The sequence below is a fragment of the Calypte anna genome, chromosome 17, assembly GCF_003957555.1.
Source record: "Calypte anna isolate BGI_N300 chromosome 17, bCalAnn1_v1.p, whole genome shotgun sequence".
NCBI classification, from domain to species: domain Eukaryota; kingdom Metazoa; phylum Chordata; class Aves; order Apodiformes; family Trochilidae; genus Calypte; species Calypte anna.
In genome coordinates this window covers 4,827,039-4,844,814 of record NC_044262.1, presented here as the reverse complement: position 1 = coordinate 4,844,814, position 17,776 = coordinate 4,827,039, and the positions used below count along the sequence as shown (strand labels likewise).

General features: G+C 46.5%; 1 protein-coding gene across 1 annotated transcript; it reads right to left on the bottom strand.

Moving 5' to 3' along the window:
* Window positions 1-1,434: 1,434 nt before the first annotated feature.
* Window positions 1,435-15,730, bottom strand: DOLPP1 (dolichyldiphosphatase 1). Its single transcript, XM_030461173.1, has 8 exons — window positions 15,558-15,730; window positions 8,193-8,293; window positions 6,501-6,585; window positions 6,160-6,259; window positions 5,208-5,306; window positions 3,780-3,908; window positions 2,931-3,020; window positions 1,435-2,085 (listed from the first exon to the last, which is right to left on the bottom strand). The coding sequence occupies exons 1-8, from the start codon at window positions 15,631-15,633 to the stop codon at window positions 2,049-2,051; spliced, it is 717 nt and encodes a 238-aa protein (XP_030317033.1). The 5' UTR covers window positions 15,634-15,730; the 3' UTR covers window positions 1,435-2,048.
* Between the last annotated feature and the right edge of the window lie 2,046 nt (window positions 15,731-17,776).

Below are 17,776 nucleotides of genomic sequence, written 5' to 3'. Positions count from 1 at the left end.
AAAGCTGTGAGATGCCTCTTTATTCTGATGCACATTGAAAGCAGATCCAGTGCTCAGGTCCTTCAGATGTTAACAGGATTGTTCACGGTATGCTAAATACTAAGTAACTCTTGAAAAATGTATATATTTGCTCTAACAACTGAAAACAGCTTACTACCCATAGCTACCTAAACACAGAAGTTTAAACAGGGTTCATTCCTGATCTCCAACAGCAGCTCCAACTCCATACAAACACACAAACTCCTATGGTGACAGGCACGGATGAAAACTTAAAAAGTAATAAAAAAAAATAAAAACAATCAGAATCAAGATGAACAGAAACACATCTCACTTGAAGCAGCTTTGTAATGCAGGAGTCTGACTGAAGTGGAGATAGTAAAACAGGCAGCAAGACTGAGATGTGACAGTCATTTTACCTCTGCTCACATGACTGCATCGAAGGCACAGCGATCACCTTTGAGCCAGTTCAGAAGCTGTCCTTTTATCTGTGAAAGTTCAAGTCAGTTGTGCTTTGAATTAAATACTTCTCTGGAGTTACACTTGAACTGCTGCATTACAGACTAGAAATACAGAAAAAAGTGTCCATGCACAGCCCTGAAGCACTTTGAGGATAGCCCTTGCCAAGTTCAACTCATGAGTGACAGAAGTTGTAGGCATCACCAGCACACAGATGGCAGGCACACCCCCCAGAGACACAGCATCCAGAGAGCTGAGTGGCCACACGAAGAACCAGAATGCAAGAAGGATGATGGAAAGCAGAACTTGCTTTGTAGGAGTTCAGCATGCAAGTTTACAACTGCAGAACCCCCACCAAGCCACTGTCACAACTGGTAGGAGCCTCCACTATCTGAGCTGATGGTTGGATTCTAACAGGACTCTGAGAAACAATTCACACAGCAGCTGAGCTAATTATCCATCAATCACCTTGCTACTCATTTGTGGTTGTCACTGTGTTCATTCTTAAAAATCCCTCACTGAAGTTTTTAACAGAAAAAAAAAAAAAAGTAAAATCCAGTGCTTAAGACAGACTAGCAACTGAATTTTGTAAGGCTTCAGGCTGCCTCTTACTGGAGCACAGCACTAATAACCATGGGCTTTCTAGTGCCAGCAGCAGCACTCTGAGTACAACAAAAGCTGTACAGATCACAGCAACCCTGAGGTAACAAAAGTATAAAGGAAGAGATGGAATAAATGTGAGATGTGTGATAATCTTGCCACCTAGAAGAGATTGAGAAAGACAGTCTTGCTAATTACACAACAGGAGCAGTGGAAAAAAAAATAAAGTCAGTATATTTCAGTTTTTTCCTTTGTTTTACACACACATTCCCCTTAATGGTATCCATGCAGGTTTCCCTGCAGAACCATCACTAGTGTTAAAAATCAGATCTTTAGTCTTTCTTTCCATCTGTACAAAGTGCAGTTGGAATGGATTTTATCTCCCAAACTGGTTGCAGAAAGGAAAGGAAGTCTTCCTGACCCATCTGCCTAGGTCACCCCATCCTAGTTCCCCTCCTCCCTCCTAAGTTTTTAAAAATAAAAAGCCCTAATTAGGCATCACCAACTCGAGATCAGTTTTGTCATCTTCTTCCAAAAAGAAAAACCCAAACAAAAAGCAAAACCAAAAACACACAATCAATGCCTCACCCACCCCAGAAACAATAGTTCCGTTTAAAAAAATAAATAAATAGTGTGTATATTTCATGCTGGAAAAAAAAAAAAGTCACAGAAAGGAATCATTTTTGGTTTTTTCCCTCCCCCAAACATGACACCAGGCATTTTCTCCCCCCTCCCCTGACGTAGACATGATGGTACATTCCAACCAGCAATGTGCATCTGTGTTGAAAATGAGTTTCTACTCCTGCACGGTCCCACATGCATCAGGGAGCATCCAGCTAGCTGCTAAAGCAGAGCAAAGGCTTTCAGGTTTTGGGTATGGTCCCTGCCTGTTCCTTTGGTCCGTCTGTTAAAAAGCTCCTTGCTGCTCCCAGGTCTCTCTGCTCTTGTCTGTCTCTGGTAAAACCTGCACCCTGGTCCCCACGCTGCCCACGTCACTGGAGCTTCGTGCCCAGCTTGCGCTGTCTGTTTCTGCAAGGAGAAGAGAGAAGGCAGAGTCAGAGAGGGGATCCCCCCAGGCCCACTGCAGGGTTTTGTGGCAAAACAGTGAGCAAAAAAGCAGAGGATGAAAGGAAGGCTCTGCTCAGATCCACACGAGGATAAAGCTGCCCCCACCGTGCTCCACAGGGAGATCAGCCTGGAGAAGTGTGTTCAGGCTGGAGAAGAGGAGGCTCAGGGGAGACCTCATCACTCTCTACAACTCCCTGAAAGGAGGTTGGAGCCAGGGGGGGGTTGGGCTCTTTTCCCAGGCAACTCTCAGCAAGACAAGAGGGCAGGGTCTCAAGTTGTGCCAGGGGAGGTTTAGGTTGGAGATGAGAAAGAATTTCTTTCTGGAGAGGGTGATCAGGCATTGGAATGGGCTGCCCAGGGAAGTAGTGGATTCTCCGTGTCTGGAGATCTTTCCAAAGAGCCTGGATGTGGCACTGAGTGCCATGGGCTGGGAACCACGGGGGGAGTGGATCAAGGGTTGGACTTGATGAGCTCTGAGGTCCCTTCCAACCCAGCCAATTCTATGATTCTGTGATCCATCCCATCTGAAGTGAGCACGGGTGGGTGCAACACCAGAAATGTTTGCCAAGAACAGGAGCCAGCAAGCTGAGGTGCTCTTTAAATGAAACATTCTCGAGTCCCAAACATCCCCCAACAGACTCATCTTCGCATATATAACCACAACCAATATAACCCACAACTTGGTATTGCTTTACTCTGCACTGTTCTACCCACAGCTGCTAGCTACAGATTGGAAAATAAATTAATTACTGCACCACCTGACAGGTCAAACCAGCTCCAGCTCCTCCTCCCCCCATAAAACTTACCTTGCCTCTGCTCTGGTGACTGTGTATTCAAACCACAGGATGTTAGGAATGAGACTGGTGTCTCTGATTAAAAAGAACTCTGAAATTGGCCTGGAAATGGACAAGAGAGTGGAAAGGGAAAAATAATTAGACTTGTTCTGCACAACAATTCTGATCAAAATAAAAAAATAGCACAAAAACTGCTCCAGAGTTAAAATCACTATTCTATTACCCTTTCATCTGGGAAAGGAGATCCTTTTTAACTTAAGTAACAAAAATCCCCCATCTGTGCCTTTGTTGTTGTTTTTTTTTCTATCCTTACACAATGTTTCCAGACTACCCCCATTTAATGGGCTCTGCAGTTTCATGAGGTCATCAGACATTCACTAGGAAATGTCTGTGCAGCTTGGAAAGCTTCTGCCACACCTCACAACTTCAGGAGGGCTTTACATATGCAACAGCAGCTTAATCTTCTCTCTCCCCCACCCCTATCAGGTGAGGATATCTGATCCTTGGTGAATGCATTAACAAGAAAACACAGAGGAATTGGTTACACACCAGTCAGAATGCCAAACTGGAGCAGAACCCAGGAATTCTCATTTCTAACATCTGTAACTGGCAGCCCACCAAAGCTTGAGCAGATGATTCACCACTGGGGCTCACAACTGCAACTTTAGAGACTGAATTATCTTGACATTTGTAGTGCCTCAGATGCATGGTCCAGTTTTTACAGCACTTAGGAAGATTTTCTTTTGCCAGGTAATTCTCCTACACTTGTGTTTCCAAGCTCATTGCAAGGGACTCATTTAATGAGCAAACCCACAGAATGCAGACTTGCAGGAATAAAACCTCCACTGGAGAGAGACTTACCATGCAGCTATCCTTGGGAAGAGAGGAGTTAGGATCTCTTGTGTGAAGGCAAACCAGGCTATGGCCATAATGCTGCCTGCCACACCTCCATATAAGACTTGGCTCCAGGTGTGGTAAAGCAAATAAACCCTGCAGTGGAAGAGAAGAGTCACCAGACAGGCTTTAAAACAAGAGGATGCCTGAATCAACAGCTGATGCTTCACTGGACCCTCAGATGTAAGGAAGTTCTCCAGATTTTACAAGTGGATATCTGACTTTTTCATTAAAAAGCTGGCAAAAAGAGTGGGGGGGAAAAAATGGGAAAACCAGACTTCCTTGTCATAGCAGTTTCATCTTACTGAGCTTAACTCAATAACCCTCCACTGCTGATCTGTCTTGAGCTGAGGAACTATTACAGGGGATTCCCACAAGAGACTTGGACACAGGACAAGTCCCTTCCAAACCACTAAAACAGGTTTTTTTTTAAGAACACAGCATTTTTGTTAGGATTTTGCCACTCAAATGTGACAGCATGAAGGCTGCACTAGCACAGCATGCTCACTGTGACTGCAGCCATTCAGAGAGATGTATTAATGGGCTCTTAAACTGTGCACACAAGCTACAGGAGTCACATTCAAAATTATTTTCACCCATGTATCACAAAGCCATTAAGATCATCTCATCTGCCCCTCTGCCTAGCACAGGCCACTGGATTTCCTCAAATTAATTTTTCTTTGAATTAGACCACATCTCCTACAAAATTGTCCTGTCAAAATCTTAAAAGTAACCAGTAATAAGCAGCTCTAGTGTACAGTCAACTGTGTCAACAGGTAATTACCTTCCTGTGGAAAACACAGCCTTATTTCTAGCCTGAATTTGTCTAGGTTCCAATAGCTAGAGCTCATTTTGTATGCTTGTGTGTATTTTTTTTATTATTGTTGGTTTTAGGCTACTACAGGGGGGAAAAAAAAATAAATCTCATTATCAAAGTTTCATTATTCATCTTAATGCAACTAAGCCTTGCAATTCAAACAGCTATAAATGTTTCTATTAACTGAAGCTCAAGCAAAACAATCAGACTGGTCAACTGGAGCAATCCTCGTGCTGCAGATGCTGCTGTGCCAAGGCATGGTGCAATGCTTCCATGATTAGTGCTGGAAAGAGGGGGAGGCAGTGAGGCTGGAGCATGGCAATGGAGCTGGCAGGGAACTGGTAGCAGCTCAGCTCATCTTGGGTTTTATAAATGCTTCCACAAAGCCCCACAGGTGAAGCACCTTTGCTTCTTGGCAGGGTCTCAGGGCAACACAGCAGCTTCCACGAAGCTCTGAGTGGTACAGGGCAGTCGTTGAAGAGTCAGCTCAGAAGAGCAGGGTAAGGGATGAGAGGGCTGCTGGCTGCTAAAGGCCACAGGACTGTATGAGAGCAGAAAGACAAACAGTTGCTCCATACCTACTATATGAGACTAGCAAAGCCACTGTGACGAGGCAGATGGACAGCACATGTCGCCATAGTAAATCCAGAAACCTCGCATTGTTTGTTTGGTGCATTCTGAAAGAGATGGAGAGCCATTAGCACAGCAGCAGGGAGCTGAGCCATCCTGACCTCCTCACTAGCTCTGAAACCCTAGGAAAGCTCTACTCCAGTGGGGTTTGGGCAGCTCAGTACCATCCCAGCAGCAATCTGTCCCGCTGGCAGGGGTTAAAAAGAAGCCAGAAAGCCACGCTCCTCGCTCTCTCTCTCTCTCCTATGGTTACCAGGGGTTGCTGGGATGGAAGGCAGAATGCTCACAATTACTGCATCTGATGTGAGAGGCACATGCTGAGCATATGCAACAGGGAGCCAAGACATCAGAGTCCCTCCATCAGCCACAAAGGTGGGAGGAACTCTGAGTTTTGTCCTCCTCCACACATGGAGCCACAAGACAGAGCCATGCCCCGGCAAGAAGCTGGGGAAAAGCAGAGCAGAGCATGTAAACCCAGTCCTGGGTAAAGGAGATGAACTAAAAGGTCATGCAAGTGGGCAGCAGATACTACCCTAAAAGACTGCAGACACCCCACTGACAAAACTGAGTAGACACATGAGAAAGCAGCTCTTTTCTTCCTCCTCCCTCTTCCCCTCCCCTCTTCCCTCATGCTGATGGATCATCTTGGCTTAGAAAATACAGCTCAAGAGACCTGAACCCAGACAGGTGCAGGAGTCCTACCCATCCCCTTCTGGTTTTTTTAGTCCTATATTCAGATCAAGATACACATGGCTTCATCCACCTAACCACAGTAAATTGTGCAGTCCTCCAGATATAATTCTGTTACACCAGAGAAGTGGCACACAGCAAGGGAGCCATCTATTCCAGGTGTTTCAACACACTAACAGCCCAAACCTGACAGGGATTGGTTTTTTTTACCTTAAATAAAGGAACAGAAAGGAATAGACAGAGAAAAACCACATGAATTGGGAGTGGCTGGACGGCATCCCATATTTTGTGGTCACTGTTGAATGGGCTTCTGGGAAGAGAAGAAGAAAGAGCATGGTCAGGGTCCACTCTGCAGTTAGCAGCTCCAGACAGAGCCAGACTGCTCTGCTGGAGACTCTGGAGATGAGCTCACAGGACACCTCTCTGCTCAGATGCCTCTGACAGCCTTCTCACACCCAAACATCCAAAGGCAAAGGGGAAAACCCCCTCTGACCCCCTCCCCAGTGAACATTCCACTTAAAACTCCACCACCCCCAAAGGCCACTCCATACCTTCGCAGGGCCGAGGCTCCCGGATGACATTTTTTATTAACCAGTTCACTCCCTCATTGAACACCAACCCTCCCAAGAAAGAGATCTGTGGAGACAAAACAACCCACATCAGCCTCTCTAAAAGATCTATCTACTTACCAGACTTGGTTGACAAAACACCAAAAGATATGTTTCTAATTTATTTTTTTTTTAGACTACTAAAGTTAACACAAACAGCTTCAAAATTCTCTACCTGAGGCAGAAAAGCTTTTTTTTTTTTTTTTCAGCCCACTTTGTGTATTTGGCAACACATCGTGTACATGCAGCTTTTCAGCAGATGATTCATGACAAAAATGAGATTATAGCAATTCTGTTAGCATACTTCCAGCAGCAAGGGTAGAAAGTGACATTTTTTTAACAGGGCTTTTAAGGGATTGTCATTCACCGGCGACCAACAGGGGGAGTGCACACACTGTTATTTGGGTAAATAGCTTTAAAAAAGGGGACTTTTTAGGCTTTCTGGCTTTTCCCTAGTGAACATTTTCATCTTGAAGTCGTTTCCTCCAACCTCAAATAAAATCACAGTTCTGAACTGAGCATGGTAGCATTAATTTTTGCTCTTTAACTCAACAGTCCACATCCCCCCCTAACTTAGTGCTGATGCTGTGACCAAACCCCCAGCTGGTGAGGATACTCTCCTTAACACTCAGTCCCATTCCAGATGAGCCAATTTTTCACTCCATGTCCCCAGCTATGGGTCAGGCAAGTCAGCTGCTGTCCCTCTCCAGCTCTGTGGTGACTTCCCACACTCTTCACCAATATCTAACAAGCTCCTGTATTCCAAAACCTACACATCTGTGCAATAGTTACTCAGGTTTATTCTCTGGTTTGGCTCAACAAGCAAATTTTGGGTTGCCAAAACTTAGCAGCTGCCCCTCCTAGCTAGCCTGAGCTTGGTAACCTCTAAGTCCCATTCCCTGGTCTCTTGAGCCACTGGTTCCCATGACACCATGGCCCTGTATTAGAAATCTGCTGCCAAAATCCTTTAACTGGCCACTGTTTTATCTGTTTATTGAACCTTAATGTTACAAGAGGTTTATACCTGTATTTATCCATGCCACTGACTCCCACCTACCTGTCAGAGCAAACAGAAAACATTATGTATTACAAAAAAAAAAAAAAAAAAGCCCTTGTTGGTCATTTGGACAAAACCAAGTCTCTTCTGTCCCTGGTATTTGATTCACAGCTGGGAAGCAGCCCTTATAGACAGATCCACTCCCTTGGGAATCTGTAGGTTTTATTTTGTATCCCCTTTTCTGCCTCAGTAGTTCAAAGAAAGCACATCCTACTGAGTTACAGACACCATCTCCTACAGAAGCTGGCCACCTTGCAGGAACCTACTATGATCCTACTGGATCCTAGGAGTGTTCCCACTCTGCAACAGCATTCTTTAATTCCTCAGACATCTCCCTCAATGTTTTTGGACAGATAATGCCCAAAACATACCAGAGAGTAACAGAAAAGTCAAAGGTTAAGCAGTCTTTTAACCTGGTACAGGTGCTAAGTGTCTCCTGCTGTTCTTTGACAGGAACATCACCTTACCTAAGAGTGCTCTTGAAAGAGAGAAAAAGAAGTGTGAATACAGGAGCACCAGGTGACAAAGGAAAACACTCATGCCATAAGGAGAAGCTGGGAGGGGAAAGCAGGACTCACCGTGTGAAGCTCTCTCTTGAATATGATGAGTGTTACAAAGCCAACAATAATGAATATTGGACCAAGACTCAAATAAGCTAAAAGCTGACCCGAGAAATCACCTGAGGAAACAAACAAGAGAAACAAATCAGTCTGAACTTCACAGGTGTGCCATCAGAGTGTGGGTCAGCTGCTGCCCTGAAATGCTGAGAGCAGAGGCAAAGTCATCACTGCAGCAAATCTCCATCTCAGAGACTGCTCCAGCCAGAGGGGAGCTCAGGCATGAGAGACAGCAGAGCCTCCATGCAGGCTGGAAAGCAGGGATGAGAGGAGTGTGGCATCATTCAGCAGAGATGACTGCCAGCCAGTCTGCAACAATGACCATGGGGGTGTGGGCCCACAGTCACTTTAATCCAACATAAGCACAGGCTGCTGCAAAAGAAGCAGCCCCTTTCCCTCCCCCTCATTCATATCACCTCCTTGTGCCAGCAAATCCCAGCAAACACTCCCCAAACAAAGCCTTTCCCACTCCTTTACTATAATGGGTTAGTTTTCAGTTAGATCAGCTCCCTAATCTGTCTCCCCATGTGTCTGCATGAACACTACCATTAGCAAAGTGGAGAGGAAATAAATAGCAAACCACAGCAGGAGGTGAAGGGGAAAAAGGAGACTCTGCTGTTGAACCAGCAGCCCCCTGGTATCACCCAGAAGGGACTTGGGGCCTCCATCCCAAAGAGCTACCAGTCTAGTTATCCCACTGGGAGGACTGGGGAGCAGCAATGGCACCTCATGAGATCCCATAAGGAACCTCAAGACTTTTATCACAGACACACAGCAGCAAAGAGCAGCTATGTATTTTTTTTATCTGATTTTTCTCTTGTCATACAAATGCATTGGAAGAGAAGACAAATTCCAAGGAAACAAAAAACCCTGAGTAATTTTCCTCCAAGCTCAGCAATTTGTAAGAACTATCTACCAGAAAAACCTTTAAAGACAGCAAGTGCTATAAAAACCACTGTATGAACCCAGGGAGTGACTTAAGAGACACAGTACTCTGTGTATTGGTTCTCAGAAACTGAATCTTCTCCACCTGACCACTGAACACGAGAGGATCAGCCCCCACATGAATTTATCCTTCCTCCCAAAAGGAAACAGGATGCCTCTGCAAGGCTGAGCATTGGACTCATTCCTAGATCAATTCCACTGCAAGATACTGAGTCTCCCCAGCCCACACACCCACATTTTAAAGCAGCACTTGGCAAAATGGACTTGAACCTCAAACTCTGAATGCTGGAGCTGACCTTTAAAAAAAAAAAAAAAATTATTCCACTGATAAAAAGTTCACCCTCCTTATGCTATTGCCAGGGTTGTGGTTACATCAGGTACTGTGCACACATCCCCCCTGAATTCCAGACTCTGGGTTAGATTTGGAAACCAGCAACATCATCAGCATGGATCACTTGCAACCAGTGAAATTCCAAGGAACTGGAGGACAAAATCCCCAAGGACCTTGGGTTTGACTGCAGGGAAGTTCTCTTTTGTCCTTAAAGTGTTTGAAGACTTTGAATGTGATACTTTTCCTTGCACTTTCCTTCCTTTGGGGCTTCCAAACACCCCCAAAGCAGAGCAGCAATGCATGATGGCAATGCCACATGGGTGAAGTGACAGGATGGGTTACCTGGCAACAGTGAATGGAGCCCCTGATGGTTTTACACCAGTCACAAATTCCCAACTAAATGAAGCCTATCTTCAGTGATGAGGGAGTTCCTGAGACAACCACCAGACAATCAAAACTACTCTGAAAGCCTTTCCAACAGCCTCAGTTCGGGTGTTGGCAGCTGAAGATAGCTGACCATCAGGAAACCACCATGTTTCAGATCATTCACCCTCTTAATCCTGAGCACTTCAAGACCAAAAGCCCTGATTTTGTCAAGAAGAAACCAATGCAGATTAATAATCCTCTCAGGTGGGTTCTATTTCTTGTGTAGATGGTGGAAGAATATTTAAGGAAGTATTTTGGTTTAAATAGCATCATAGCATCCATATTCAGGATCCTCCTTTATGATACATGATAACAAACCAAATAAATCCAACTACTTCACCAGCGCACAACCCACAGCTGAAACGGAGGTGGAGAACCAGAAACCATCCCCCCCAGATGCTGCCTGCAGGCAGAGGTCCCAAGCCTTTTAATTAATTGAGACAGCCTTAAAACAACAGCTCCCCAGATATTTCAAACAGCCCATTTAAAAGGGAACAGAAATGGCATTCATAATATTTCACATCACTCCAGCTAACAGCAACCAAGCAGAATCACAAGCTGCAGCCAGACTGCCCTGGGCAGGAGGCAAATAAATAGCTGGGCACTGATTGAAGGCAGCACTCACCCTGCACCCCAGGAACTCACTAATGCCATCAGAAATGTAGAGGAGGAACAGCTCAAGGCAGAGCTGCACTCAATAAACCAGCTCGGAAATGACTGGGAATCCCCAGGGAAGAAGCTGGGAGAGAAAGGGCAGCACTGATCACTGCACAGCACTCCTGGGGCCTCAGAGCCTGATTCCTTCTGGCACTGCTGTGGCTCAGAGATTCACTCCCAGGAATGTGAGACTTGGAGGAGAGCTGACAGTATGAAATCCAGACAGATCTAGCCAGCAGGTTCCCTCCCCCATCCCCCACCTTAAAAAATTCATTTTTCATTTCACTAAACTTGGGAATTTTAAAGCAATTCCTCCAACCAGTAAGAACAGAGACAAACCCTCCAGAAAAAAAAAATCTATTTAATATATACCCCAGGTCTGTTTTGCTTTAAGTTCTGCTTTATTTAAAGTCCAGTCTTCTCTGGGCATCCTCTAGGGCCTGAGATGAAAAAAATAAAGAACCCAACTGCCTCATTTTTAGGCACCCAAGAGATAAATAGGTGGAGCACTATATATAGCTCAGCAGCATGCAATTTTTTTTTCAGCCTTCATTCAGCATCTACTTCTGCTCCAATTCAACATTTTACCCAGCATTCTTTTCAGTGGAAATATCCAAGCTTGATCACACTCACTTGGACTGTACATAATGTAAAAATGTGAACCAGCAGCACTCTAACCACATCCTAGCACCAGCTCTGGCTTCACCACTGCTTCCTCTTGCAGCATCTGTTTGAGGCACTGCTGCAGGTCAAGTGCTCTTGACTAAAGGGATGTGTGCAAGTTGCACAGACAACATGCAGTGTGTGTGTGTCACAAGCATTTACACCAGAAAACATTCCTGATGGACTGTCATCTCCTCTAATTCTGCATATCCAAGCTGTGGGGCAGTAAAATTATCTCTAGGAGGCTTGAAACTATGGCATGAGAGGTGCACATCAGACCTCAAACTCCTGCTGGAAAATGAAACAGAAAAAGCCCTGCATTAAAGAAGCAGGACATTTCTAGAGGAGCAAGAGGTGCTGATACTGAATAGCAAAGAAAAATGCTGAGCCCAAGTACCTGCAGAGTGTGAGCACCTCGGTCTGCACCTTCTCACTGACTGATTCTGCACGTTTGCCTGTAGCGGGAGGAGCCATTCTTGCTCCTGAAGCTCGACGAGCTGCTGGTCTCTTCCAGGACTCCAGCCACCACACAGCACTTCCAGGGTAGAAGTGTAGCAGGAAGAGCCTTTCTTGCTCCAGAGGCTCAACGAGCTGCGGGCCTCTCCATGCCTCGCACCAGAGTGAGCTGAGGTGCCTTCTGTGGGTGTGGGTCCCACCTTTATTGGCCCCCTGGTCTTGCTCATGCCCAATAGGGGCCTGTCCTAATCAGGCACAGGTGGACTCACACCCACTCTTTGGAAACTCAAGGCACCTGGTTGACAATGTTTCTCTACATTTGCCCATCCAACCCTGACTGCAGGAAACACCCTTCACAAGGGAGAAAACAGGAAAATTCCCTGGCATTCCCCAGAGAAAGGATTTGGCACACCAGCTTTCTCTCCTTAAATAATCTGTCCAATGTAAGGAGTTCCAGAAGGTCCCAGAGGCTGAAGAATCCCAGAAGAGAGGTAATTTTTTTATTTCTTTTTTCCTTATAGTACTAATAAACCTCCCCCAACAAACCAGGAACTCAATGTTTCTCTGGTGAAACTCACCATACAGCGAGGAAGTCCCTGAAGATGAGTTCTAAGTCTGCAACACAAAGTCATCCCATGCAAAGTAATGCACACAGGGAAAAAACAACCCTAATTATACAGACAACATGACAGGATTTAGTTCAGTTGTTACCAAACAAAAAAACTCCTCAGATTTTGTGTGAGCCAATACCCTCAGAGTTACATCCAAACCCCTGCAGCAGGCAAGAAGAACATTTTTAAGAGCAAAACAGAAGTTATTGTTACAGCACTGCAAAAATTTATTATGCATTTCTGGTGTAACCATCTTAAAAAGAGATAATAAACACAGAAGAGACAAACAGAAAGGGGACAAAGACAACAAGCATGAAACTGCAGCCACTCAGAAAATACTGAGCAACTCAGAATTCCAGCTGAAAAAGGAAAACAAGAGGACACAGTCATCCTGAATGCCAGGGAGAAACAGACAGCAAACATTTGTTACCTCTCACTGAACATGAGATAAGTGTTTGATGAAATTACTGAGCAGGGGACTTAAAAGCAGAAAAGAAACAACCACTGCATTGAGTCACAAAGCTCAGTGCCAAAGACACCCAAGATCCAAAAGGGAAATGGGTTCAAAGAGCAATTTAGAGCCACTCAGAGCACAGCATTTAGATATCCATCAAAGGCCTTAACAATCCTGATGCAATCACCAGCCCATTACTGCAAAGATGCACAGCAAAAGGATTATTCCTGCCTACCTGCCAGCAGCTCAGCACTATGCCAGACCATTCCTTGGGCTCACCAAGGTACAGCTGCATGAAAAGCACCAGGAACAAACATTTCTGAAAGCACTGTCAGGATGATATTATTTTTACAGACTGTCCTCTTCAGCTGCCTGCCTTACAGATGAGTTATGCTGTCACTGTTGGTTTCTTCTCCCTGTGCTTGATCTTGACATTTACTATCAATAATTTTTCAGTCAGGTCTCCCATCACTCTGTTATTCAGACCCCTTTGCAGTTGACTTCCACAGAGTTCAACCACTGTTCCCTATTTGGTCTTGCTCAAAGTTGGCACAGCACAAAGCCCTGGAGAACTGAGCAGAAGGATGGGTGTCTGGTGTTTTACTGTATCACTGCTGATAAGGGAACATTAGATAAAGACAGGGAGGACGAGCACCCTTTTGGAGACACCTCTTCCCTTCAGAGCTACCAGCAGAAGCCAAATAATGTGTTTCATCTGGCAGGCAGAAATCAGCAGTGATTTCACCTGGTGACAGCAAGAGGGACCATCACTGATGGCAGCTGAAAGCTGGGATGACAGCAGCTCCCCAGGGGAAGTCTTTAAGGAGGTGAGATTTTAAGAGCAGATTGCAACAGTGCTGTACTCCAGGCCAGCAGCCCCTGGGATCAGCCAAGAGCAAAAGATGTTTGCCACTCAGCACTGGGGGACATGCCAAGACAGCTTAATAATTGATGAGGGTAAAAGCAGGATCTATTGCACATTCTGAGCCATCTCTATCAGCACAAGGCTCCATTGACTCCATGCACGCTGCCAGCATCACTATTTTATAAATATGCATTATCCAGCAGAGCTTTAGGGACCTGGGCTTAAGCTGTACAGAATGTAAACAGCTTTCTAAATAAAAGGTAGAGCACTTTCCCCAAATCCAAGTAAAAGTATCAAACCTACCATCTTACTGCAGCTCATTTTGCCAGACCAAAATAAAGCAAGTTTTGCACCTCTGGTTGCTTCAGTCCTTTGTCTCCACTTTATAGGCTTCCATAATTACCAGGTTTACCCAAGACAAACACAGTGTTCATCCCTTCAATATCTAACCCTGCTCTTGATGGTGTTTTACCCTCTCCACAGACAATCATCTTCTCTGTTTGCCTGCAGAGAAGCACTCTGAGCAGAGAGAAAATAACCACATTCTGTCACATTCCTTAAGATCTGAGAGCTCACCCTGGTGCAGCAGTTTCAACAACCTTCCTTGCCCAAACCAATCAAAGAAAAAGTGCACAGGATGCTCTACATGTACAGACAGGTTCAGATAAGGACAGAAGATACACAGATACTTTATCAGTACTGGAAAAATTAGTCTCATCTCCCCCAAACTGTTAGATGAATATATTAAAGAAGAGGGACGGCTGAAGAACATAGACAGTGAAGGATAATGTCAGACAGAAAAGGAAATGCCAACCTTTCACATAAATTATCACAGAAAATCACAAGACAGCCATACAGGGGGGTGGGAGGCACAAGAAACAATGTATTTCCTGCACTAGATCCTTACAGTGTTATCACTTTCCAAGTCTTCTGGCTAAATAAGTATTTTCAACCCCAAAAACTCCCAAATATTTAGGAAGCTTTAGGTACACTTCTGAGAGGAACTTTCATCAGCAACTAAAATGCAGCTACTGGAACAAGACACAGAGCAACACTTCATGGCAAGAGAGGGGACTTGCTACAACCAACAACACTGAGAACAGTGCTAACACCAAATTATTCCCATACTACCACTCTGACACTTCACACCCTGCTTTGGCCACCAGCTCTGATTACAACAAGCAGCTAAGAAAAATATAATATTTTTTTTTCACCTCACCCTCACGAAGCACCTGAAGAGGAACTCCTGGAGACCACAGCTGATGAGACTGCTTAAAGCAGAGAGCTGCAATCTGACCACAGCCCCCTCTGTCCTTGCACACTGCTAGGTCAGGGATTCCCCCCAGGGTGGCCCAGGCTGCTGGCACTCGGTGCCACCAGACCTTTGGGGACCTTTGGGGACCCAACCCCACGTACTCAGCGCTCTTTTGACTCAAACCCACCCGGGCCAAGTGCTGACCCCGGGTATTTCCCACAGGGCCACCTCCCCGGGAAGCCTCAGGGACAACCCCGACCCCCTCAGCAGGGCAGGCAGGGGACTCGCAGCCCTACCCCCCCTTCCAGGAGCTGACCCCGGGCTGCAGGGAGCTGCGGGAGAGACAGGGGCTGAGCGGGGAAGGTGTCCCCGGGATAAAGCCCCTCAGCCCGCGGGGCTCGGCAGCCCCTGCAGCCCCGCTCCCCGCCAGGGCGCATGCGCGGTGCCGAGTCCTCCCGCGCCTCACGATCCGGCAGCGCCCGCAGCGCGCAGGCGCCTCAGGGCCCGCCCCGGGCTCACTATTTGGCAGCCGCCAGCACGGCCCTGAGGCTGCCCCGCAGCGCAGCCAGGGAGGGAGGGACCCGCCCGGGAAAGCGGCGCGGAGGAGGAGGAGGAAGAGGTGGCGGCGGCGGCATCCCGGGAGGAGGCGGAGCGGAGCGTTACCTGCGGGGTATTCGACGTGAGTGAGGGAGAGCGGCCGCCACGGAGCGGGGAGCGAGCACTCTCCGACTGCGGCCATCTTACCCGGATACCGGGCCGGGCCCTCCCAGCCAATCGGAGCGCGCTTAAGGGGCGGTGCGACCAATGGGCGGGGGAGCGGAAAGCCGCGGCCCAATGACGCTGCGCGGCAGGTGAGGCGCCGGCCAACCCAGGGACACCCAATTAAAAATCCAGCCCGGGGAGCAGCGGAGCCAATGGGCTGCCGGCAGCGCTGTCCAATAAGAGGAGGACGCAGGTAGCGTGACGGCCAATCGGAAGAAAGGCGGGCGCCAGAGCCTGTCCTCATTGGCGGAAGGGGAGATGCAGATTAGCCAATCACCACCTTCCATTGCTGCTGGCTTTCAGCCAATCAGCTGCGGCGGTGGCACCGGGGGGGGGCTGAGGAAGGGGCGCGTGAGGAGCAAAATGGCTCCGGGGGCTGAGGGGGCTCGGACCGGACCGAACGGAACCGAACTGGACCGAACGGAACCGGACCGAACAGAACCGGACCGGACCAGACCAAGCAGTGCCCAGGGCAGGACTCCTCCTCACCCTCCCCATGGGCTCCTGCAGCTGCTGGGAGGCAGAGCCTGGGGCTGCCTCCTCCTCCTCCTCCTCCTCCTCCTCCTCCTCCTCCTCTGGCCCCAAAGCCGCTCCCCGTCCCTCTCAGCCTTTCCCGAGGTGCAAAGTGGTTTGGTTTGGTTTTAAAAAGGGAGCCTTTCATTTGATAAATTGTGTTATTACGGATCTTACCACAAACAGGAGCGTTTTATGTTATAATTCCATATCACTGACACGTTCCTGCTTGCCACAGCAGTGATGAGGGGCTGAACGTTGTTAAAACTGTGGGGTCTTTTTATTATTCTTTTAAAAAATACCACGATGAGAAATCCGGGCTCTTACAGCCACAGCTCTGTAAAGGATCAGCAGCTCCTGTGTGAACATGCACATGAAAATAAATCCTGACATAAAGTCCTTGCAGAGTCTCAAGGGAGACCAGGGAACTGCTGCTGATTCTCTGCACATAACTTAAATGGTGTTCTGGAGCCCAGGAAACACCTGCTCCAGGTAATACCTTTTTTTTTTTTGCCTCCCTGAATACCTCCAGCTACTGAAATCAGCCCCTTTGAAGACCAAACCGAAATGGATATTCCTAGAGAATGGTGCTGGCCTGAGGAAAAAAAGCAGAACACAAAGAGCAGCCCTTCAGAACAGGGAGGTGTGAGCAGAACTCCACAGAAAAGCTTGTAGAAGGCAAGCACACCACTTCAGACCAAACCATCAGAGTTAATTCATTTTCAAAGTAAATAAAACTCAGAGAAAAAGAAATCCAGAGCAGCTCGAGAAGTGATAAACACAGGCAAGGAGTTAACTTTGGTTTTTGTCTGACAGGAAAGCACAAGGGCTCCAATCCCTTAACACACTGACCTTAAAGTAAGATTTCAAACAGGGATATTCCTTTCCTGCAGCCACAAACCTGTTTTCAGGTAGCAGCTATGATTATGCCCCATTAATTCCACCAGCCCCTTCAAAGCTGCCACTCTTCCTGCTATTTCAAGGTGAAAAATAGCATTAAAGTCTTGACTATTTGGAAAGAAAGAGCAAATATTTATTGCAGAAGTTCAGTTCCTTGCAGCAGGCTGCTACAAGGTAGCATGAGTGATATATTGCTTTCATTATTCAAGTTAAATAAATCTCCTCCTTTTCCAAGCTATTGAATATAGAGTTCTGCTGGCAGAGTGGATTACACCTGATCTGTGTACCATGACAAGCACTGAAAATTGTGGGCTTCATTGCTGTATTCACCCACTCCTTCCTGAAGAGGAGAAGAAAGTGTCAATACACAGAGCAGCCTTTGCTCTGCTCCTTCAGCACTGGAGCTGCAATGAGTATACAGTCTGACACCATGGAAACAGAGACAAACTCCTTTTAACTCTTTCAGGGTGTGGCATGAGACATCAGATTTTCCTCTTCCTGAACATTTCATCTGCATACATCACAGTTCATGGCAGGTTTTGCATTAATGCTCATTGAGGCTTTTTTTTTTATTGTTTCTTTTTAAGCGTGTGGCTGAAACCTTCATCACTGAGGAAGCAAAGAACCTGTCTGGCTCAGTCTGGTTTCTGTATCATTTGAAAATGGAATTATTTAAATTGCTTCAGAAGAAGGAGAAGAGTTTCCCC